Source organism: Andrena cerasifolii, chromosome 10 (assembly GCF_050908995.1).
Source record: "Andrena cerasifolii isolate SP2316 chromosome 10, iyAndCera1_principal, whole genome shotgun sequence".
NCBI lineage: Eukaryota > Metazoa > Arthropoda > Insecta > Hymenoptera > Andrenidae > Andrena > Andrena cerasifolii.
Window position 1 is genome coordinate 7,805,501 of NC_135127.1, and position 25,221 is coordinate 7,830,721.

Sequence of the window (25,221 nt, forward strand, 5' to 3'; positions counted from 1 at the left end):
GCATTGCCTTACAAGCGAATAAACTAAATTCTTTACTACTAAAAACTAAACACCAGGAACTTATTCATTCAGGCACTTTTCGTCCCAATGACTACTGTCAGTCTGCAAAGTCTTTACTCATAAATTATAAACAGTCCGTTTACACATAGCGAGCAAGTGTGTTCTATCTCTCGAATCGTACAGTACAGCTAAAATGTTCAATCACTCCACTGATTACAAGCAATGTCACTATTTCGACAGCAAAATAATACAACGCCGCGATTCCGAAATGAGACGTTCCTGCAAGATTCTGCGACATACAGAAAGGGATAACTCAGAAAGTGATTTTGTTACGATATAATAATACTTCTGTAAGACTTCCTTGCTGCAGTACTGGCGTGCAAGCAAGAGTTTTAAGATTAAATCGACTCGGCGAATCTCTGACGCGGACGAACCTCTCTGACGAGCAATCTTCAGAAGAGCTTTTGCGCATTTCACTTTGTTCGTGAAAAAGGGATGACCTAGGTGTTCGATTACTAGATGAACTTTGTACGAATTTAGACCTTGAAATGGAAAATTAGTGCAACGATGAAGGACGAGCTCGAAAAGCGAGGGAAAAGTTGTTAGCTAAATGGTGTACTGGCTCTAGCCTAACAGAAGGGCGTTAATCCAACGTATGGCTACAGGACGTTTCCTCTTCTTCAAAATCGCCTTGCAATATTTTTTCACGCGAGAATCGCGTAGTCCTGCGAATCCATGTAACACTATGTAACTGTACTAGTGATCTAAATGCTGATAGTTTGTTGGAGTTCGTGGCCTGGCCAATTAAATCGTCAAGCTTCTGTCTATCAACACTATCATCCGCCTGGTGATTTACAATTTACACCTTCGATTTACAATTTATTAGACCTTTGTTTGCCTACTAACAGAGGCAGTTCCTTCGGAGAATTTTCAGTTCTTCAATACCAAAACGGACAATCGTGCTCAACATTGTTAATTACATATTACTTTGCTCCTTCACTTGTATGATTGCAACTTGTTCCGCAAATTTCGCATCAATGGTATCAGGGAAACTGAATTCTATGCAGATCGTGCACGCAGAACCTGCCGAAGAATTTAAATTCCTGGTCGTTCAAAGTCGAAGCTCTTCAATAAAGTTTAGGATTCTCAGATGATTTATTAATGAACGCTACTGACCGTTGCAAGTCTCGCATACGCCTGGTCGACTTTACGCAATTAATTATTGATCGATAGACACAGTTTGGATTAGTGATGCGCGATATTGGTCCCAACTGTCGATAATGCTTATCGATGTATATTTTATCGTTCAATATCAATGAAATATATTATTCAAAAAGTATCTGTATTGATAATATCGATATCTTATTAAAAAATACGCTACTTATATTCAAGAGAATATCATTTTGGATTAAATAAAATTTTCTAAGATAAAAGTTTTTGAATAGTATTAGGAAATTATTTTATTTAAATTAAGAGTCAGAGTGTTAAAATGAACACATGTAATTTACTTTTCAAATCATATTTAGAAGGAAACTAGAATTTACATTTTAATAAGAGGCATCATTTAATATAAGAGTATAAAAAAGAATTACTGAATTTTAATTTCACATAGTAATTCGAAAATTATTAGCTTGAATTAGTTTAAACGAAAGAACGTGCAGTAAAGATTATCAATATTATCACCAAAATTATCGATACCCGTAGCTATTAGTGTTTGACTTATCGATAAAAAATATCGACAGAGAAATATCGAGATATACAGTTATTGATAAATATCGCGCATCACTAGTTTGAATCGCCTGATCTGGTTGGCGCACTAATATTACATAATTACTGGATTAAATTGTTCGTCCGTTTGCCACGGCAAATGAGACTCCACTCTCCACATTAGCGATATTTTAACGACGTATTCATTTCACCGAGGTATTTAAAATTATAGAATCGTCGCAACTGACATCGTCTCGATCCACAGAAATGACGTTTCTGCGTAGATCATAAGGATATGGAGGGAACGCGTGTCATTGAATATCTCCTCGCACAATGTACGTGGAATTTGAACAGCACAATTGTTTCCGCCATTCGAAACGCGCAAACGTACAACTTTGTTAGAACATTATACGCAGCAATATACATACTTATATATATTCAGTACGACTTAAGTTTAAGTTTTAAGTTCGAGCGTAGCTTATTCCTGTTACTATCGCGAAAACCAGAAGACTTCTTCTAATATGTATGGCGACTTTTCGAATCGATTGATCGAGAGCGTGCTGCACAGAGAGACGCGTGGCATTCCTATTTTCCGCGATTTATTCCCATTGTGCAGAAATACGATTGCGATACGCGATTGCACAAAGTGATCGCGTTCAAAGGGTGATTTATCGGTCGCATTGTTTTACGGGCTCGTTAGCCACACAGCCCAGCCTCCGACACGCTTCAGCATTCACTGGAAGGACGTTTTACACTTAAACGAGCACGATTCGAAGCTTTCAGCGCCGATGTGTTAATCGAAACCGGGCATCTTTTTAAGTTTCTAACGCTGCGTTTTATTCGACAGAGCCGCGTTGCTTCTGGAAAGTTCCTAGGCCTTTGAATACTGTGCCGCGAGGAAGTGCATACGGGTTTTGTCAAACAGTGTCGATATTGATGTTAGAGTCCAGAGGAGAGTAGATTAAGGATCAGTGTGAAAATTCATGGAAAATGTGAGAGAGGATTTCAATTTGGGACAGTTCATATTTTTAATATCAGAGATGGAGCACGCAATCTCGTTTATGGGCAGTTCCGTATCGAAAACTTTTGAGCTTACAAGTATTTTTTTTATTGATTTGGGTCCATGTTACATATTTGAGTAAAGTATTTCAGATTTTGTACATTTTTTCAAGCTTGAATAATACAAGGGTCAAATTAAAGTTTTCAAATATTTCAGAAATCGAAATATAGTGACCGATCAATTTTTCATTGACCTTTATAGTTACGATTTATGATCTACAACGTAGACGATTTTCAAAATTGCATGCTTCTTTGCGCTCCTCAATTAAAATTTACTATTAACCCTTAACTGGTACCCTGGGGTCACTCATGATCCCAGACACGCAAAGTTGGTTGCAAAATTTTTGGTTGTCTAAGTTTGCGAACTGAATTTCTAATTAATTTTATAACAGTTTAACTTTCTACGTTTCTATTATTTTAACAATTACCTAAGAACAAAATATTCATAGAGGTTGATCTAGTATCGATTTACAAAATTTCTGTGTCCTTTTTTATTTGGGGTCTGCCACGACCCCAGTGCACCAGTCACGTTTGCCAAAAACAGCATACCAGTTAAACGTTAATGCGACCAATTCGTTTACGACGAATATACTACAAAAGCTTGTGCTAATTGTTAATTTCTAAAGATCATTTAAATTGAATAATATAATTTATTCGAGTGGTTGTGCGAGCGACTAAGAATTAACGGAGATAAGCCACGAAATCTGTTATCAAGGATCAGATCTGAGCGTGCCCTTAATTGCAGTTGAAATTTCGCAGGAAACGAATTAATTACAAATTTCCATAATTCTATCAGCACGGCACCTCGTTAACGCAGAAATACTGCAGAAAATTAAAGCCATCATAAAATGGTCTCAACAACCTTCGAGCTTTCGCAAAACAATACCGTGCGTACATTTCACCGTCACGCGTACAGCATAACAAACATTACTCGAGTCTGTGCGTGCGCGCACCTCGGAGCCGTAAGGATCTTTGCTTTTTTGAATCTTCATTTCTCCGGTACGATTCTATTTACGTAGCTGCATTCGCTAGGTTTGCAAGTAGGGCCGTAAACCGGTAACCTTAAGCGATTAGAATCGCGGACTTTACCAAACGCGAGAGATTTCGAGAATACTCTTGGTGACGCAACGTTTAAAAAAAAAAATATTACCAGCCGCCTGGATAAAAGTAGCGATCGACTTAACCCGGTTAGTCGTAGAAGAAAAACGCGTGGGAGATGAAAAATGGAGGAAAACCCAAAAAATTGAATTGTATCGATGTACATTACGTTTAAGGAAGTCCCGTAGCTATCCCTCACCAGTTCCGGATACTGAGGATGGAACTGGCCCCGCTGGAGGGTGAGACTTGTATTCGCGAGCGATGCGGCACGCTTGTCGGTAAATTGTTACACAGCGATTGCCTTTCGATAGCAGTCTCTCATTCATGGATAATCTCGAATAGTAGCGATGCGCGGAGGCGTTTCGCCTCGCAACCATTCAAGGATCAATGGTCGAGGCTGCCGGAGGACAAGCTTCAGCTTCGACGAAACCGCGCCTGGATATCGGTATCTGTGCATTGCAGTTGCAAGCCCCTCGGTTTAACGAACTTACATAGGACATTTAACATTAAGGGAGTCGCGCGATGCGACACGCGTTACGTTTCGGTTACGTTTCCGTTGCTTTGATGGGTACACCTGTTATATTGGATAAACCGCATTATCCGAATAACGATGAAATAATAGAAACATACTAGGTAAGGTAAAGATGTTTGCAAACGAAATTGATAAGTGTTTTAATATTGTAACAAAGTGTGCGTGTAGAGAGAGAGAGAGAGAGAGAGAGAGAGAGAGAGAGAGAGAGAGAGAGAAGGGAGGGAGAAGAGGGCAGCGTTAACGACGCCGACGCCTCTTGCCACCCTTTAAATTCACTGTAACGATAATGGTGCACTTTCGCGAATAAGGCCCCGAAATACGTAAACGTCACGGGGGGTGGTCTCTGTTTGTTGTACGTTTTTGGATATAGCGTCTGATATTGTCGCGGGGCGACGATTTCGGTGGTCGGTCAGCATCCACGCGTTTCGTCCACTAACGTTTTTGTCTGTCTGGTGGAGAGTAGCAATAAACTTTTATTTCCCTACTTTGTCTGTCCCCCGTCAACTTGCTCGTCTCAGACTTTCTGACCGAAGCGACCGAGCACCGAGTCGCGCGCCGCGAGGATCAATGAGTTGCGAATAAGTATACGTATTTTCTCAAAGAAACTGATAAAAGAGTATATATATATACACATATATATATATAATAAAATACTTCCACTGTAAGCTCTGTTTCTCTGAATCACGACTCCTGTGATCTCGTCCGTTTCCCTTTTCGTTCAGGCGACGCATACCACTGACGTAATTGACTTTTTCTAGGTTTTTTTTCAATTTCATCTGTAGATAAGGCGAGGAATTGAGAGCGAAAATGGACCATCCCACAGTTTTTTTGCGAAATTGAAGTAGTCGCAATAATGTATTTCAATTGACTGTATTAATTGAATAAAATAGGAATATTTTTTTTCAATTTGGGTTAGTCCGTCTTTCGTCTCGATGCCTCAGTTTATTCAAGAGGCTGAATGGATTCGCGGAGTAGTCTGTTTTTGTAGAGAGTAGACGTAGATTCTTCGAATTTAATGCTCGTCTTGCTATACACCTATTTTTTCGAACGTAGTTGTCACACTGGGTCGATTCGACTCAGTCAATTTTCAATCAGCTGCTGTTTAAAAACTGCCTGTTAAATTAAGTAGCAAAAATTCTGAGGTAAAGTTTGAATATTGTAGAGTATATGTTCATCGTTGAAAATTCTGTGAAAAGGCTGTTAAAAAGCTCTTCCTTCTGAAACTCGGGAACCTAAAATCTCACTTTCGTTTAACACACTCCAGTTGTGCATCGTATTTAATTTAAAAAAACTCCAACGTAATAATATTACATAAATAATTATAAAATAATTTCCATTAGTCACTAGCAAAGGCATAACTTACTGTAACGTTTAATATTAATCCGCGTTGAAGCGTGGTCGCAGAATTATTCAGAACACGAGCCTCAATTCCGTGGGATCTCTCGTAAGTTTGTAAAGTGGAAATTCTTTAAACTTTTTGTAATTCCTGCAGCATGCTGCGCGTTCCGACGGCAGGAATTTCATGACATCGCGGGATTGGTTCAGAAGAATTGATTGCTTCACTTTGAAATAGGTCGCCAGAATGGCACGGGAACTTGTGCCGTGTCACAAAACGTGATTTAACTCTTTTTGGCATGACGTACCGTGACATAGGGTGTCCCGCAATAAGTGGTACAGCCGAGAGGGCGGCGAGTTTACATGCAGAAACAAATGAAAAGCATGGAATAAAATATTTTTCTACGAATTTCCGTGCTGGAGAAAATCGAGTTTGATAATTTCTTCAGGAACGCAACTCGTACATTTTTTACTGTAATTCCCTCAATTTTTTTAAATTTCTGGGCCTGGTTGCGCTTAAAACACGTAGAAAAGATGTAGCTAGCGGAATATGCAAACATCCTAAAATGCAATTTTGGAAAATTTGGATGGTAACCTACCTCCTTAACAACAGTCTTCAGCTACTCTCTATCCTTGCATACTCTTTCCAATGCTCCTTTTAGATAATCCACTGCTGCCTCAGTAGGGTGATCCTCCAGCGCCTGGACTCCAAGAGATGTCGCCTGGCTTCCCGTAGCGAAGTCAACCCCCCGCGGTGCCTCGCCGGATTTTATGGCTTTCGATCCTCGAAGGGGTTGGAATACCCATGAGGAAGTGAGAAATCTTCAGTTCCTCATTTCTCATCATATCTCTGCGAAAACGATTCCAATCGATACCTCATATTTCTCCGATGAAAATAACACCAATAACGACGTAATTCGGACCATAATGAAGGAAATAAGATGAAAAATTGATTTCCATAATCTCCATCTAACTTCGTTAAAAATAGTCCGATTTGCATGACATTTGATATGATTTTGATCGGGAGAGCGCAAGGAATCTATTACACCATCACATCCCGATCCTATTACAAGGTATCCCCAATGACTCTAACACAGTGTTTCCCAACCATTTTGGAGTCGCGATCCTCTTTTAAAATATTTAAGTAACCTGCGACCCCCCATGTAAGGTAAAGTAAATTCAACAAGGCACAGAAAACAAATTAGAAATAGGTATTACAAAATATAATTCTAACTTAATAATATTTAAAAAAAGGCCCACAAAACCGTGGCGAGGCCCCCAGAAAACACTTCGCGACCCACTTGAGGATCGCAACCCACAGGCTGGGAACAACTACTCCAACTCCTATCCTACTGGCGTACTTTTACCGCTGACCAGTAGAATAGTGAATCCCACGCTTTCGTTCAGATCACGTTTATCCAGCAAACGACTCACACTTGCACGTGATTCGAGCATAACTGAAACTTTGGTAACGAAACATTAGCTATACATATACCTAAGTAGGTGCTTCATTGTCATTTCCTTCCCCTATCATTTTCATTTCACGCTACGTCGGAAGATCCCACCGGATACTACATACAAGTTCGCTCCTTCCAACGGTTAACGCGTGACAGTATACCCGTTGCGCGTTTTCACGAAGGGCAGCTGCATTTATAATTCATCGGTGCAAAAATTCTTCTCCTTTATGCTGTCACGCTGCTGGGTGCCGCGGCAGAACGTCGTGCATAAGAAAGGGTCACGGGACACTCGTGATCGGCGGATAACTGGCCACGCCAGATCAAAGTGATGTCAGACCGAGGCACTTCATCGTCGCAATTTTCGACTATCGATCCCGAAGATCGTGCCCGAGTTTGAAGTCATAGACCGGTCGCTGGTGCACCACAATGCTTTCGACGAGCAGGGATATTTCAATCGACCTCTCGTGCTTCTTGATGAAACTCTCGGGCATTTGGTTGGCAGCCAATCGGCAAGAGCAAATCTACAGGAATATCGCGTTAACGTATACCGTCGTTACGCTCTCTTTCGGCGTGTACGTCGACATAGCGGATTTTTATAACACTTGGGGTGACGTGAGCGTGAGTACACATATTACTCAATGGGACTGCTGAAACCAGTGTTTCTGTTTATCAGAATCACCGTTTTGTAGGGTGCTAGTAGTTATTAAAAGGTGCACCGTATAGTTCGGCAGATTTTAATGGTGCGGAGAAACTGTTAAAAACACATTTGTTACTATATATATAAGTTCGGGAATGTGGGAAATAAAATATTAATCTACCGTAAGCGGGGGTGATTTTGTGACTAATGAGAGGTGGCTGTGAAAAAAATGAAAAATTCGTACCGTAAGCGAGGGTGGCTTTGCAACACTTTTTGATGTTTTCCAAATATCAATCGACTAGTTTAAAGGCGAAACCTCACATTCGACGTTCAGCGAATTTGTGAAGTTTAAAGTACTTTTCACCTGTGAATGATACAGGGAAGTATAAACGTACGGAGCAATAGTCACAGAGTCACCCCCGCTTACAGTACTTTTTTAGTGGACACTCAGTACTACAGTCTTCCTCGGATTATTTAAATGCTTTTTTCCCCGGATTATCGGGAAAGACTTACCCACCCCACAGTTTTGCTTCCTTCCTGGTCGCGGGTAGGCCGCCCGATAACTGCCGAGAGCAATAAAACCATTGGGCTAGGTAAAATACCCAGTACCCAAAAATAAAATGTTCATGTTTTTGATAAATGTTCACGAATGTATTACCAACGGATTCTTTATGGTTTCTCGATCAAAATGAGTTCGAACGCGAAGTAATTCAGTCCATTTTTAATGAACGTCACTACGTTCACTAAATGTTGTAATTCACACACTTAAACCGGGGAACTGAAACTCCAATCGTGTTTTCATAATAAAAAATAGACCGAGTTGCTTCGTGTTCGGACTCATTTTCGTCGACTTACACCCAGCAATCCATCGGTAATACTCTCATCAAGGTGTAATCAGTAGTATGAAAAGTTTCATATGTAATACTGAATGACTCAATCCCCCGTCGACCGAGGGTCCCCCGTTGGTTAGCTATTTCCCTCACTCTCGGTTTATGTCGATCAGTCTCCTTGTTAGACAGTTCGGGCGAGGGCCCTGACAAGGGTCAGTTTATTAGGTGCTAACTACTTCCACTGCCCCGGTTTACAGAGAATTCCTCGGTCCCAAATATTTCGCGATAATCCGGGGAAGACTGTAATTGGTCTCGCGGCGTGAATGTTGAGGAAAATTTTTAAATATTTCGATTTCAGAACTGCCTATACATGGCTTGTAACATTCTATGCATTGGCATGGGGCTGTACAAAACTGGCATATTGTTCATACATAAATTAGAGTTCGCAGATCTGGTTCTGTACGCGCAACGGAACTTTTGGCACTCGAATTACGATGATTATGAAAAATCTCTTATAGCGGAATGTCGAAAGTTCTTCACCGCGTGCGTTACCTTCACGTACTTTGTTACCCCAGCCGTTGTGGTCAATTACGCTCTTACGCCCATCGTTGGTGAGTCGGTTGACTTAACTGTATAGGTTGACTTAATTCAGCATTTTTTACTTTTCACAGCTTGGATCTTCAATTTAAAAATCTGAAACGATTCCCCAATATGTGCCTCGGTAACAGAAATGTCTCTGATTTTTTTCAAAATTTTTCATTGCACTAGTACAGTAAAAATTCGGCAAAAACCTGATTTTCTATTTGTTCCCTTTACTGCTCCTCGAGTCGAGATACGAAGTTGACACTTGCCACAAATGGTTCTTTTTTTATAAGCTTTCGAATGACTCGTCGCGAGTTGAATTCGGTTCAGGGGCACATTTGACCATCTCAACCGGCTATACCCTTTCACAGTGACTTAAAAAGTCAGCTTTGTGATGAGAAATCAATGAAATGAACGCTGGAAGAAATGCAACAAACTTGTCCCGTGGCTCCAGAAAATATGTTCAGTCTTTCCATTTATATTTTAGCAAATCGTGGAAGAAACAAATCGGACAGAGTACTTCCATTTAATATGTGGGTAAATCTACCCCTAAGTGAGACACCATATTACGAACTAATGTTCGGCTTTCAGGTATTCTTGACCATTATATTACATCACACGAACATTAGACGATTACTCGAGAATAATTAACATGTGTCAGGTTGCCATGATCAGTTACAGATAAATGATAGTCTTCTGACATTTTTACAGTCTCTCATTCCCTTTTCCCCTTGTGCAAGTTCAACGACAAGTCGATGAACTTTCTCTTACGATAAATATAACGGGTTGGCGGATGTGGCATGAAACATGTTAATTAGAGGCAACAGAGAACGATAGAAAGTAGCTTCAGGTGGCTATAGATCACCAATTGCACTGATTAAACGGCATAAAAAATTACTTACTGTTTACTTAGACGCTGTGCGTGTGCCAAATCGCAGTGTGCTACGTTTGCTTCGACAACTTCTTGTGCATGATAAACGTGCACGTGGCCTGCCAGTTTCGCATACTGCAGTACAGAATGTCGAAACTGTGGGTACCTATTGACGAGCAAACGGATGTCGTGGAGCATAATGACAGGCACAATGTAATGTTCAAGAGATGCGTTAGACAGCATCAGGCGCTAATCGAATACTGCAGGAAGATCGAGAAAGTATTCACACTGACGGTTCTCGGGCACCTATTAGTTTTCAGTGTGTTAATGTGCTTGGTTGGATACCAAATATTTATGGTAGGTACGGACGCTAATTCTGATAGGGGAGTCGCTAAAAGGTACTTTGTACCCGCCACTGCCTAAAGTCCAAAGTCGTGCAAAAGTTCATTCTAGAGTGGAAGTTCCAAAGGGGTTAAGTGTCAGTAGCTAGGTAATTAGGGGAAACAGGAGTCTTCCGTAATTAGGTACGTTTTTTACATTAAAGGGGCAATGCAGTGGTAACAAGGGGCCATTTCCTTGTGATTGAAGAGCGTACCTGTATTTATTTTTCCTTTCGTAACATTTTTCCTTTTCATAATTGAAAATATATTACATACCTGACACTTGCTCCTATTTGGTACATTCTGCAGTTATTAATAGTTTTTATGCAAGCAAAGTCAAATGATTTCCGACGGTCCATTCTCCTTATGTTATCAATATGTACCTATATGCAGAGATCAAAAACGACAGTTATTTAAAAAAAATGGAAAAAGTAATTAAGTTAAAATTGGTTTTTAATTTAAACGGAAAGCAGTTATAGAAATGATTAAAAAATATTAATTTTTCATTGTTCTAATTACGACTAACCATTATGAATGATTACAATTTTACCACCAGTAATCATTATCGATGACGAAAAATTTCATTTTGACTACGAATATCCGGTAAATTGTACTACAATATCTTTTATCCTATTCTTTTTTCATAAATTTTCAGGCCATTGTTTGCTGAATAAAATATATAAGTTTTATTATTATTTTTTTTCACGTTGTCAGTGAATACTAATTATCAGTAATGTTAATAACAATAATTGACTCTGATCGAATGTAGCAGAAAAACATTTTGCCTTCGATATTGGTTAGCGATAATGCTTACGGGTAACCAACCAAAATTCCGATCATTTATATTGGTTATTGGTAAGCAAACTTAAATTTCCGTCATCGATAATGGTTATTCGTAACCCCAATAAAATTCCCGCCATCGGTAATGAATACCAGTAACCAAACAAATTTCAATCATTTGTAACGATTATTCGTAACCAAAATCATTTAATTAAACATATTAACTCTTGTACCATAACTTTTAAAAAAATTTCTTATAACAGTCATGGTGTCTGCCTATATGTATAATCGTATGGTGCAGTTGTAGTTTTCCTTTGCAACAGAACCTCATATCGAATAATTTGATGATGCTACTCCATATAAGAAAATATCAGACAACTTCTGATTTTAATTACACTCCACTTTAATTGTATCGCCTGTCCACGTAGCAGTGCTTGCGATTCGATAATGTGTGCACATTTAAGAGTTCACGCTAAGTTTCTCCTCCATTTAATCGCCTCAATTAATGAGTAACGCGATACATGAATATGCCTCGTATAATCTAGAAAGCTTGAAAAACATTTCTCCCACTCTGAAATCTTTGTCTCTCACGTTCAATTTGACACTTTGTGCCACACAGGCAGAATCATCCACCCCGCGGCGCCTCATCTTCATCTTACACATAACTGGCAGCTTTTTCCAAATAGTATTGTTCACGTACACCTGCGACGGTTTGATAGAAGAAAGCTCGAACATAGGCATGGCTGTGTACTCGGCGGCATGGACTACTTTACCAATGGACGAAACTGGTAGATCATTTCGAAAGGACATGCAACTGATTATCATGAGATCGAAGCACCCGTGCTACTTATCTGCTGGTGGATTCTTCCCCGTGTCTTTAGAAACATCTACTGCGGTACGTGATCTGGTTTCCTACAACCCCTACTTTTCGCAATTTTCTTCGTGATGTAAATTATTATTTTGAAACGTTACGTGAGGCATTTAGAGCAAAATCGGACCGACCCACATTGAAAATAAATTCCCTATTTTATTTGATTAGTATAGCTTATTGGAATACATTAGTGCTATTAAATGAATTTCGCGAAAAATGTGGGGTAATCCGTTTTTGCTCTCAATGCCTCGTATGAAACTACTAGGGAGCATTCCTTAGAAGAGACATGTACCATTCATTGTGATTTGCAATCTCGAATTGTCGGTTACAGGTTCTCAGTTCCGCGATGTCGTATTTTACATTGCTGACAGAATCGTCCACTACGGTACAACAGCAATAAGTGGACGCTAAAACGAGCGTACATTTGTGAAATGAACATGTTTGTTTAAAATGAAAAAATAAACCTGACCGTTGTTATTCGTTGGGAAATGCATAAAAGTAACGTGCGACGAATTGTACCACTCGATTTGAATGCCTGAATTTCTAAGGCATGTCACGATTTTGCAATTCGTTGGTGTGTAACAATGCAATCTATCATTTGTATTCTGCTTAAATGTATTTCCTAAGTTTATGACGTTTTTGGTGTAACACGTCGTAAGTGAAATTCTCCAAGTAATATTTCAGATATTAAACTGTAAGGTACGAAAACACTGTTCTTTATGTATGTATGTAGTTGTGCGCAATGACTTTTTGCATTCTCCACCTCCATCCGTCAACTTCTTTCACTTTTAACGAATCACTCCCTTCTCGAATCTGTCGCAAATAACACTGATCTTCCATAGTAGATACATAAGCAGAAGGATAAAGAAATAGTCGCAAGCAGTTTTCATATTTAAAGGGTAGGGGGAAATGCAGGGAATGTCACAAAACAGCGTTATCGAGAAAATTGAGTTTTAATACTTTAGTCTATCAGTAAAGAAACAATATATTCTTGTATACTTTTCTTCTGAAATAATTTCTTGTTTTACATTGACGACAGACTCTTATGCTTAGGCAAAGAGTGGGAACATTCCGTATTTTGTTCTAGTGCAGGGTGGACATTTCCTGCTTTTAACTAGCATACCAAATCTTTAATATTATCATGCGGGGGTATCTGAATTTTATAACCCTTTGTGATTCGACAGTTCTGTAGTCCCAGTTGCCACCAACAAAATATGCTATAAATCGCAAAATCACGAAATTTTCAACCCTAAAATAAGCCTGCTCATCGACTTTTGAAAACCTGATTTTGAGGAAAACGCACTTAACTTTTTGGGTCTGAGACACGCGTATAACTTTGTCAATTTTGGTCGGATTAACTTGACACTTTCAAGGAATATTTTCAAGACGTTGTACTTCAAGGAAATATAAAAATCGAAAAATCGATTTTTAGAAAAGTTCTAGGTAGGCCTCCCCCCTTAAAACACCATAGAAACTCGAACGTCGGCGAGGTTCAACAGTATCCATCACCTTCGCACTCCACTCAAGCGAAATCGCGTGAAAGTTAAGTTAGTTAAGTATACCGCACTCGCGTGACAGTGATGACACATTCGCCGGCGCCAGCTCCGCTTCTGTGGAACATGTGCTACAATGACGTAACAGGAAGCCCCTTCTTCTTGATTCACGCATACTTACTGCGCATGAAGTGCAGAGACACCCCGTTCCGTTTTGGTTACTGCGCGCATCGGTGGTGCAGCGAATTCCCTAGAATCCTTCCACTTCCAATGCAGCGAGCGTGCAGCAAACGCTGAAACTCAGACGAAAAGCAGTTACTGCGCCCATGCGTATTTCTTTCTACGATCCTTGATTATTTTAATTTCTCTATTTCCAATAGCTGACACAATTGAATGTAAAGTAATAAAAACAATTAATTCTCTAATGATTACAACTGCCACTTTTCTGCGTTATTATTTTGAAGAAACTTCATCTCATGTTTTTTTTTAATACAAATGTATAATTATATACTTATTACCCACCGAAAATGTTCTTCGAATATTGTTCTCGAGTATCCCGGAACGATACGTTCTACATAATCTGATATAATCTGTCAATTCTTAGGCAAACATAATCTCTCCGTGTGTTTTGTTTATAATTAATGATATGTATTATATTTCCGATTCCAAACGGCAAGTTAGTATCGTCTTCATTTTCGCTTTCATCAGACGAATCACAGGTGCTGATTTCATTATCACTATTATTTAATAATATCGGGGTTATTGTAATCAACGTTTCTTTATACATGGTAGTTAACCGTCCCGTTTCCGAGAACGCGCGAACCGCAGCAACGAAACGGAACGATATGAATGCACGCAGCGACTGCGCTACGATCTATGCACTTAATGCGTGAAACGGAACGAACCCTCAGGGTGTCAAAGGCTGGTGTCTGAATTATACATTACAAATCGATCCAGCATATCATTTTTTACCCTCATTGAAAGATTGTCATACCGCATCACGCCCAACGCGCCTTGTCGTTAACCCTGCTCCGCTCGCGGAAGATAGGTGTCACATAGGACAAAAGCGTGTGACTGACGATACCAGAGCTCGATCGATCGATGTAATGCTAGATAGTAGAGCCGTTACTTTTTAAGCCGTGCATCGGGTATCCGACTACCTGGAACAACTTCAAGCCATTGAATGTGGTATTGTTCGATCATTTTTGGCTAACATCAAACAATACCACAGACAATAAAACATTCAATTGCTTGAAGTTGTTTCGGGTAGCCGGGTACCCGACGGGTAAAAATGTAACAGCTATGATAGATAGAGGCGTCTTGTTCTGTAAAATCTGACGTGTTGCCATTAAAGATGGGAAGACCCCTCGAGTCCTCCGGGCAGCTGAAACTTCGCACTTGCGATCGTTCAGTGGTGGACAAGCGTGCTCATCACACTTCAGATGTCTCTATACTCTTGACATCGTTCTTGATGAAGATCGTTGGCCTCTGGCTAGCGAAGGACAAGGAGGAACAACGTGTGAGGGATTTAACGTTGATTTACACGGTGATCGCGATTCTGTTCGGGGTGTGGGTCCAGACGAGGGACTTTTATTATTCCTGGCCAAACTTTGGCGTAAGTAATTCTTCCTTCTCGTCACACGCTACCTTAATATGCTCGGCTACACAGTAGAAGTCCTATTGGAATTTGAGATGCACTTTTTCAGGTAAATTTGATGCCTAAGTGAAGCTGATTTCTGTAGATTGTAGAATTTGAAGATGAGCTTTGGTTTGTAATGAGAGGAGTAATTAATCTGTGACCCCATGTATGTAGGAAGATATTTTGAAAAAACTGTTTGCAATTTAAGGACAAATATATGTATTTTATTTAATACTCTTCTCAACAAGCTGCTTTTTCTGGGGAGCTATAATTTTTTGTATAGTTTAAGCAACAGGGTTTGAATAATTCGTTACAAAGAAATGGTTCGTTTTACGTAATTCTTTTCCATTTACATTTGAGTTTCGAAGTGAAAATTAATTTAGATAGATTTTTTGAAAGAATGATACCCTGATCCAGAAAGCTACGATAAATACTTTTTTAATAGGAGACACTTTTGATATTCCAGGATTGCGCCTACACAGCTTGCAATCTTCTATGTCTGAGCATGTGTTTATTGAAACTAGGCGTTGTATTCATGCAGAGAGAGAAGTTCATCGATTTACTTTTGTACACGCATGACAAGTTTTGGCATTCCAACTACGATGCCAGTGAATCGGTGCTGTTGGCCAATTGCAAACAAATCTGTACATTGTTCCTAGCTATCATAAACGTCTGTGCACAAGGCACAATCTTCAGCTACGTGCTAACGCCTATTGTGGGTGAGCATATTAATTTCACACATCACCAAGTAACCACAACACTTTTACGCTGAATATCCCATTAGTTAGATAATCATTGAAGTAAATAGAACCGATGGCTATGATAAGAGAATTGCATTTGGTAGATAATATGGTCAGTAGCAAAATTCTTATCCCCACAGTATCTATGTGTACATGTACTTTGCTAATGCAATTTTATTCTTTAAACAATAATAAATTAATGTATTAATTAGGGAATAGAGAACTGTTAGGAATATACCACAACGAGGTTAGATTATTGTCAACTATTGTTTTAGACAATGTGGTATACAAAGATCCCGTGATTGTACACTTATACAGAGTGTCGCAGAATTGAGGGACAATCCGGAACATCCAGCATCCAGGTGCAAGAAGACATCGAAAAGTTCTTTACCGTTTTGGGATCCGGGACTTCGTTTTCGAGATATTAGCAGTTGAATATTAGCGGTACAAGTCCCGGGCCGCGAGGTTTCAAGCCGAAACAGCTGACGCGGCGCAGTGACCCCTAGCACGCACACGTAGGAGGCATTGCGCGCGAGCGTACGCTACCGCGCGCTCAACTGACTCGGAAGTTGCACCGCTAATATTCAACTGTTAATATCTCGAGAACGAAACCTCGGATCCCAAAACGGTAAAGGACTTTTCGATGCCTTCTTACATCAGGATACTGCATGTTCCGGATTGTCCCTCTATTCTGGGACACCCTGTGTAAAAACTATGAAGTTTACAGATCCATATGCGACTACGTATTCAAAATTCTGAATGAGTATCTGTATTTCAGCAAATTTAGGAAGAAATGGCTCAGACAGAGTTCTCCCATTCAATATGTGGGTCAGCCTGCCTCTATCTGTGACACCATACTATGAGATAGTATTCGTGCTACAGGTACTGTACTTGTTAACAATTTTCGTAGAAATTCTTATATGGAAACGTGATAGTCCTTAAGGAGTTGACTTTTTAAACATTTTCTCTCATTAGTTAGGAGGCCTTTGATAAAAATTCTCTCGTCGATCATCCACAAATTACTGTTCGCATCACATCTAAAATTCTTTTGATTTAACACTTCCGCCGCAAAATCAGGAATACCGAGACACGACCTGGTGTTCCTCATTAGTTGAAATTTAGTCGAGTCGAAGGAACAAATAATTTTTTCGATGGAGGAAGCTCCTGCAACAACATGATAATATCCATTATTAATACTAAAACTGTTACTAAATACTACTCACCTTTCACTGACCAGATTGATTATCGAAATATTCAAGTGATGAGGCTCCAGAGATGATTCTTTATCTCCGACTCGATTATAGACACCAGATAATACTCTTCATTACCAAACTGTTTTATATACTCGTTTTTAATTAAACTTGAAGCTCGAAAAGCTTGCTGTTTACACAGGTTCTGTCATTGTACCACGTTGGCGTGTGTTACGTTTGCTTCGACAACCTTTTGTGCTTAATAAACTTGCACGCAGCTACTCAATTTCGTATACTGCAATACAGGATGAGAAATCTATGTGGCGCAAATACCAGGTCGTTGGAGGATGGAACATCAAACGAACTTCCGTTAAATTATGCGGAAACGTGTTACTCGTCGTTTAAGAACTGCGTACGACAGCACCAAGCGCATATCCAGTACTGTTGCAAAATTGAGGACATATTTACGAAAATATTACTGGGGCACGTGCTCGTTTTCAGCTTGCTGCTGTGCTTAGTGGGCTATCAGACATTTTTGGTTCGTATTAGTCATTTTCATACACGGCATGAAAACTGTCAAATATAATAAAATTATTCCCCTGTATTGCACGATGAGAATCTCAGAATTTATAAAGCTCATGGAAACACTTGCACTCTAAGTGCTAAATAGCTAGTCTCTCTTAAACCAAAACCATATTTCGAATATGGAAGTTGAAAAATTGAAAATTTTATATGAAAGTTTTCCCTAAATAATAATTTAATTAGAGAAAACGCGATTCTTTAGAAAAAATATAACAGAAAAACTGAAGCAAAAATTACTTACACGAGCTAATTATTTTTAAACGTACTTGTCATACTCGGTTGATTCGACCAAGTCAATTTTCAATTAGCTGCTGTTTAAAATCTGTTGAATGAAGTCGCAAACATTCCGTGATAAAGTTTGAACATTGTAGAATATGTGTACATCGTTGAAAATTATCCTTTAAAGTTTAAAGTATCATCACGTTTAAAAAAAAAAATTGAAACTGAGTCCCCAGAAAAAGCTTTTTTGCTTAAGAATTCATAACTTTTTTAATTTTTAATACTTTTCGCTAAAAATTGGTGGTTATACTCTTGAGATACGCTACTTTATTAAAAGGGTATTTAATAAATAAAATTGCCCTCACTCATGAAATTAGTACTACATTGCGCCAACAGTGCCATTTTCAGTGATGCCTCAATGACATTTTACCTCAAAGTAAAACTTTGGGTCATTTTGCATGAAAATGGTCCTTTTTAAGGCATATTAATAAACACCCACATTGTCTTATATGTCCCCAGGCTGATTCAGCTCCTACGAGACGACTTATTTTCATATTCTGTGGAACGGGCAGCATTTGCCAGTTACTACTTTTCACGTATAGTTGCGATGGTTTGATAGAAGAAAGTGTAAACATCGGGGCAGCAGTCTATTCAGGGCCGTGGGTGCATTTACCTATAACTAAGCTTGGTTTACCACTCCGAAAAGATTTGATGATGGTCATTATTCGATCGCAGAAACCTTGCTGTCTAACTGCCAGTGGGTTTTTCCCTGTCTCGCTGGAAACCTGTACCAAGGTATTCAATCACTTTCTTCCCAAATCTCTCAGCCACAAATCCAAAACATCAGTTTTAAAATTCCCTGTTCCAGGTTCTCAGTACTGCCATGTCTTACTTTACTCTACTAAGGCAGTCTATGGTTAATTGAAATTTCAGTTGTAAATTAAGGAGCTGAGTAGTACTATTCGAGTAATGGTAGCTGAATATTTGTATATTCTATCAAATGCAAAGAGGGAGAGAGAGAGAGAGTATTTGTCTTGAAACGATAATAATATATTATGGAACGAAAAAAGTAAACTCGTGTACATTATTTACAAGAATAATTCATATAAATAAAGATTCTCATAGCAGGTGATAATCAAAATATCATTCACTGAATAATTTCTGTATCCTCCCTTAACAGTTCAACATTTCCTGTTTAACGATATAAAAAGGACAAGAAGTCTATATGTTTCACTTATATTTCTAAAATTCTATGTAACAGTAATATGTTCACTTTATTTCGTCACTGATTTCTGGATTCTCCTTCGTTTACCAAAAAATAATTTAACTTCGTTGTCACTTTACTCAAATCCCAATAAAAAAACAATACTCAAAAAACAATATTAACAACTTCAAGGATAACTGAAAAAGAATATGACCGTTTCCAGCAATAAACTTATACACAAGGAAAGCACTGCCCAAATTTTTAGAAAGAAATACTTGCTTCACCCACCGCTCCCTCAAAGTGTGACGTCCACGGTAATAGTCCATCCTCGTTAGGTAATAGTGTAAGGCATCTTCGCATTGGCAGCTAAACTTGCCGATAGCTTGGGAGGAAGTTTCCGAAGGGAGCGCGATCGTACGCTACTCGATGCACCGTCCCGGTTGCTCTACGTTCTTTGTTGTTGGCAGGGGTGCTTTGATTACCACCCTTGGACCATGAATAATTCACCACCGATCAGGGCTCTGCAATACCTTTGTTTCACGCCTGCCAGGACACGTGGCGCGTGGAAGGAATAGCCCCGAGACTTGTGATCGTTGCTCAAGGGGCACTGGACAGATGGAAATGGGTTATCAGTGGATAACTGGTTCCTCTGACATTTCTCGAGTATCCATGGTGGGAAGCCCTCCGTACGGGACAAACGGCAACGCCGCCAGCTTATTCGAAGTTCGCGATGCGGTTGATGCGGAATAAAGACATATCCATCGTTTGGACGTGCTTCCTGATGAAGATAGTCGGCTTGTGGATGGCAACGGACCTCGCTCAACAGCGTCGCAGAAACTTCGCGTTGATTTACACGGTCGGGGCAATCTTTATTGCCACGTGCATCGCGATACGGGATTTTTACTTTTCTTGGGGCAACTTTAATGTAAGTGAATGATAATTCATTTTCACTCATTCCTTGCGCAATTGGTATTAATTATTATCGGGGAGTGGAAATGACTCGTAGATGTACGTATGAAGGTTTCAATATTTGAGGCATTGCACTAAATTTGGGATACATATTTTAGGTACTTTGACAAAGAAAACATATTTTAAAAAAGAAAAAGTACCCAAAACCTGTGTCCTAAATTTAATGGAATTTCTTCGTGGGTATATTTTGTGACTACAATGCTCCAGAATTGTTGCATATGAAATGCTGAAATCGGTGAAACTATGCACAGTAGTGCCTCGAATATTGGTACAATCATAATCTCTCAATGCGATGCAGTATGAAGCCTGAGAGATCTACTTCACTGTAATATTTCTTTAATCAGAATTATCTAATTTCAGGACTGCGTGTACATCGCCTGCAACATTTTGTACCTGATGATCGTTTTCTTCAAGATCGCGGTTTTGTACGTGCACCGAATGGAATTCTACGATTTGGTCGCGTTCACGGAAAAGAACTTCTGGCACTCGAATTACGATATCCAAGAGAAATTGATTTTGGATAATTGCAAGAGGATATGCGCCATTTTCATCGTTGTTCTGAGCTTCTGCGCTCAGGGCACTTGTGCTGGGTACATGGTGACTCCTCTTTTGGGTGAGCATGATCATTGAGACATCAATGTTTCGGAATAATTCATATTTGTGAAGCTCCCATGGATTTAAATAAATGAGTAAATAGATCCTTGCTGATCTTAGGTTTTAATCATTAAAAAACTGTCTGAGACATTGCATTGCGGGGTTGAATTAAAGTTCAAGCACTCATCATTTTTTAAAAATGAAAAATTTCAAAATAGTGTATGATAAAGTCTAGTGTCTACATACATTAAGGGATCATTCTACTTTGATCGGCAGAAAAATTAAGCTGTATGTCAGTAAATACAATAGGTATAAAATGAAATAAATCTATTTGGTATTTATTAAGGTGTTCTTATATTATACAAAAAAAATTAAAAAGAATTTTTACAATTTGTTTTAATTGTTTTTTTACAACGTTAATATGGCACCTAGAAAGAAGAGTATGTTCACGGCATAGGTGATTTCTCGGCTCAGGCTTATCCGAAACAAAAAATTGCAAAAGATTCTTAATGTGTATGAGTGTTGCTATAGCCCCTAGCTCAATTAAATTTTTTTGTTGATAAATAACTGAGATTCTTCTCATGGAACGCCCCAGAACACATACATCCTTTTGGATGTTTTGTCACTTTTTTCAAATCGGCGCCATTTTCTAACTTTTCAACAAAAATTGTACAATGAGCTAGGGGGTATAGCGACACTCATACAGATTAAGAATATTTTGTAAGTTTTTGTTTCGGATAAGCCTAATCCGAGAAATGACCTACGCCGTGAACATACCTCTTTTTTTGGTGCCATATTGACACTATAAAAAAATCAATTAAAACAATTTGCAAAAATTCTTTTTAAATTTGTTTGTGTAATATAAGAGTAGCTTAATAAATACCAAAAAGATTTATTTCATTGTATATTGCATTTACTGAGAAAAATATCTTTGAAAATAGCTTAATTTTTTGGCGGTTCAAAGTAGAATGACCCCTTAAGGTACATTTTTCAAACTCCTTACGTGATGACCCTGCCTTGTTCAACAGTCATTTCTTCTTTTGGAAAATATTCTTTAAATTATAAACTTTCAAGCGCATATCACGATTTTTGATTAACAAAATTACTTATACGCAAACAAAATTATAAAAAGTCCCCTCTTTTCACGGTCCTAGGTGTATGTAACCCCTGAAGCACGCTTATTTAGTTTAAATTGCAATGTGTATTGAAAGAGAACGTTTCTTTCTCCCTATTTTAGCAAATGTTGGGAAAAACGAATCCGAAAGGGCATTGCCATTCAATATGTGGGTGGACTTTCCTACAGCTATGTCACCATACTTCGAGACACTGTTTATCATACAGGTACTGTCAATTTCGATGCTGCAGGCTTTATTGAGGAAAATATCGAAAAGTATCAATGCCATTAGTAGATTTTAAACGTTTACAATCATTCTCCATCTGTTGCATCCGTACACAACCATAATTGCCAGAACTATCGATCCCATGAGATTTAAAGCCAAAATGGATTACAAATTCCAGGATATTGACAGTGGATTATCTCTGTGCAGATTTTGTGCGTTTACCATGTTGGCGTGTGTTACATCTGCTTCGATAATTTCTTGTGCCTGTTAAATTTGCACGTTGCTAGTCAATTTCGCATACTGCAGCACAGGCTGAAGAGTTTAAACTACATCGTGCAGATGAACATCGATGTTCCAGTTTCTGACAAAGGGCGCCTAAGTTACACGGATACGTGCTACTCGAAGTTGAGGCGCTGCGTCCGACAACATCAGGCACTCACAGAGTACTGTAAAAACCTTGAGGATATATTTACAATGATCGTGCTTGGGCAGGTGCTGTTTCTGGACATGATCATATGTCTCGTGGGGTACCAAATATTTTTGGTCAGTATGCAATGCATTCTAAATATGTAATGTACTATATCCTTGCATGCATTCGTAATGATTGATTGAAATTTGGCCCTCGATTGCCGAAATTATTCACGGGCGTCGATTAATTGAACCGAACACTGTATCAAAATTTATCTCGAATTGTCAAGAATCGTGTTCTTCTCTAATTTCGTGTTTTAATTCATTTTATAGTAAAGAATAATTGAAGAGTGCTTGTAGAAAACACTGTACGTGTGGAAAATAAAATTCTATGGTATAGCATTAGCGCGTAGAATATTTTCCGATAATTTTTTTTTTAATTCTACAATGACTCCTCAATTGTCATTCAATTTCAAAGTTAAAATGAATTTTGTGTATTCTTTAGTTACAGAAAATCGTGCTTTATTGCTTTAACACTTTATGTAATTATTTGGATTTTTATGCAGTCAGACTCACCTCCATCCCGAAATGTTAGTTTGGTACTCAACATGGCTGGCACCTTGTGTCAACTCTTCATGTTCACGTACAGTTGCGACGGCTTGATACGACAGAGCACCGACATTGGTCCAGCGATATTTTCTGGGCCGTGGGCAACTTTGCCGATGAATAAAACTGGCCGATCTCTGCGCAAAAATATAATAATCATCATCATGAGATCCACTAGAGCTTGCCATTTAACAGCTAACGGATTCTGCACTGTGTCCCTGGAAACATATACTGGGGTGAGACATTTTTCAATACCCCAATGTTTTGCGAGAAAACACTTTCGTAAATTTGTATTGTTTCTTCTAAGAACTAAGTACATAACAATTATAACTTTCACTCCTAATTATAATTAAGTACAGTTTCATTACTATAGCAGAATAATATTTTCAATAAATCATTTATTTGCTTAAAGAAAGCTTTGTTTGTTCTGCAATCGCTAGTGTATGTACTTAATGTTATTGTTGAAATAATGTTCTTTTCATACAAGTCAATAATCTTCCTTTGTATCATTTATTTCATGTTTTATATGCATTTGCACACTTGCTGAGAAGAATAAGAGATTGTTTAACTCCTCGCGCATAATGATTTAGGAAAGGCAATTGATACGTTTCTCCCAGAGATGTACCTGCCTATTTCATAAGCACTTTATTCTTGTTTTAGGTCCTTAGTACTGCAATGTCCTATTTTACTCTGCTAAGGCAGTCATCTTTGGACATGGAACATACGTAACAATGTATATTTATTACATACAAGTGATATTGGAAGATTGATAAATGAATTAAATTACCAATGCTTGACATATGAGAACGAAGTTAATATGAAAACAGCATTGAAGATAGAATATCATCGTGTGTCAAACTCCGTTACTCGTTCCAATTACTTAACAGAAAAGTGAAACGCAAATTAGCAATCCTGCAATGGTAGTTGTCCATAGGTGCACAGCAAAAGTGGTCGAAAGACTTTCTTAAAATTCCGACGCAGAAACTGTGCTCCATTTTAATTTGCTCGCGTGTGTCGAAGGGTAATTATAGAAAAAGTATTATATTACGAATTTCGAATTCGTACGGTAATGTAACCCCCGTGATACTTTATATTATTTATAAATCTACAATTTTAACATGTAAGAATTGAAAAACTGCAAGTTTTGTAATCTTACGTGACAATTGACGTGTGCAAGAAGTGTTTGAAAAGAAGAGCAGGAATGAAAGCAAAAGCAGTGAATGTGTCCCTTACAAAGCTTCAAACTGTGTAAATAGAAGTTACCTAATAATAAGTCTTAAGCCATCTAAAAAAAGTGTCAAAATTTTCTCCTCTACTTGAGATACAGTACAATCTCCTTCGCGTAATCACATACAAGAGTGGCACTTCCTATTAGCAAAGTGGTCGAATCGAAATTCCATTCAAGGGGACTAGGCAGTCAGAAATTCGATATTTTTCAGGGCAAAGTATCAATTTCAGAGGATATTACACAATTCAATTTCTTACGGCCAGAATCACTGCAAAATAAAAGCGGCTTCAGAAAAAAAACACCTATATATATCAGGCAACTGTAGCGTTGTAATACATATGTATATATTATTCAAATAATTATTTTTTTACTGTTTATAGTATTAACAAACATTACCCAAAAGTACATTCTCGTCACCTTCTTATAGAACCGTTAATAACTAATTAATTGTAATCAAAATCTGCGCAACGATCACATAGGAAAGTAGCCAAGGGTCTATTCTTTGAGACGCGACTCTAAAAGTTCATAAAATATTCGCAGGAAATGAGAAATTAGTGAATTTCCAGTGACTGCGTAATATTTCTATCTCCCTCCTTGTCGCACACTATTCCTTTCTCTCTCGCGCACGCCACCTGTTGCCCTCCTTGTCGCGCACTATTCCTTTCTCTCTCGCTCGGCTCAGCCGTGCCACCTCTTTTAGTATCATGTATTCCTATTAACTCGGCGAATTTCCTGGTCCAAACAGCACACTCGGGAACTTCTTGTGGATAATGTAGGGATCCCGGTGGGTAATCTAACCTATATAAAAGGCATTTTTATTAGTAACTATGCATCGATTCGTAAATAAAACGCATACGAGTGATTACTGAA

At 38.6% G+C, this 25,221-nt stretch overlaps 3 protein-coding genes across 3 annotated transcripts; all 3 read left to right on the forward strand.

The window, feature by feature from the left end:
- The first annotated feature begins 7,157 nt into the window (after nucleotides 1-7,157).
- On the forward strand, nucleotides 7,158-12,813 carry LOC143374156 (odorant receptor 13a-like). Its single transcript, XM_076822084.1, has 5 exons — nucleotides 7,158-7,806; nucleotides 9,014-9,286; nucleotides 10,151-10,465; nucleotides 11,888-12,163; nucleotides 12,471-12,813. The coding sequence occupies exons 1-5, from the start codon at nucleotides 7,615-7,617 to the stop codon at nucleotides 12,537-12,539; spliced, it is 1,125 nt and encodes a 374-aa protein (XP_076678199.1). The 5' UTR covers nucleotides 7,158-7,614; the 3' UTR covers nucleotides 12,540-12,813.
- A 2,173-nt stretch (nucleotides 12,814-14,986) lies between these two features.
- On the forward strand, nucleotides 14,987-18,949 carry LOC143374157 (odorant receptor Or2-like). Its single transcript, XM_076822086.1, has 6 exons — nucleotides 14,987-15,247; nucleotides 15,738-15,990; nucleotides 16,790-16,893; nucleotides 17,404-17,739; nucleotides 18,522-18,797; nucleotides 18,871-18,949. Exons 1-6 carry the CDS (start codon nucleotides 14,987-14,989, stop codon nucleotides 18,925-18,927), a joined length of 1,287 nt encoding a protein of 428 aa, XP_076678201.1. The 3' UTR covers nucleotides 18,928-18,949.
- Nucleotides 18,950-19,936: 987 nt separating this feature from the next.
- On the forward strand, nucleotides 19,937-24,880 carry LOC143374158 (odorant receptor 13a-like). Its single transcript, XM_076822087.1, has 7 exons — nucleotides 19,937-20,131; nucleotides 20,536-20,788; nucleotides 22,007-22,110; nucleotides 22,317-22,652; nucleotides 23,084-23,359; nucleotides 23,784-23,824; nucleotides 24,844-24,880. Exons 1-7 carry the CDS (start codon nucleotides 19,937-19,939, stop codon nucleotides 24,878-24,880), a joined length of 1,242 nt encoding a protein of 413 aa, XP_076678202.1.
- The last annotated feature ends 341 nt before the right edge of the window (nucleotides 24,881-25,221 follow it).

Excerpts from the sequence above, each read along its gene's own strand:
- LOC143374158 (XM_076822087.1), top strand. The coding sequence starts at position 19,937 with ATGCGGTTGATGCGGAATAAAGACATATCCATCGTTTGGACGTGCTTC. Across the intron at positions 20,789-22,006 it reads CATGGTGACTCCTCTTTTGG|CAAATGTTGGGAAAAACGAA; the intron begins GTGAGCATGATC and ends TCCCTATTTTAG. Across the intron at positions 22,653-23,083 it reads TGGGGTACCAAATATTTTTG|TCAGACTCACCTCCATCCCG; the intron begins GTCAGTATGCAA and ends ATTTTTATGCAG.
- LOC143374157 (XM_076822086.1), top strand. The coding sequence starts at position 14,987 with ATGGGAAGACCCCTCGAGTCCTCCGGGCAGCTGAAACTTCGCACTTGC. Across the intron at positions 15,248-15,737 it reads ATTCCTGGCCAAACTTTGGC|GATTGCGCCTACACAGCTTG; the intron begins GTAAGTAATTCT and ends TTGATATTCCAG. Across the intron at positions 16,894-17,403 it reads AGATAGTATTCGTGCTACAG|GTTCTGTCATTGTACCACGT; the intron begins GTACTGTACTTG and ends CTGTTTACACAG.
- LOC143374156 (XM_076822084.1), top strand. The coding sequence starts at position 7,615 with ATGCTTTCGACGAGCAGGGATATTTCAATCGACCTCTCGTGCTTCTTG. Across the intron at positions 7,807-9,013 it reads ACACTTGGGGTGACGTGAGC|AACTGCCTATACATGGCTTG; the intron begins GTGAGTACACAT and ends TTTCGATTTCAG. Across the intron at positions 10,466-11,887 it reads TTGGATACCAAATATTTATG|GCAGAATCATCCACCCCGCG; the intron begins GTAGGTACGGAC and ends TGTGCCACACAG.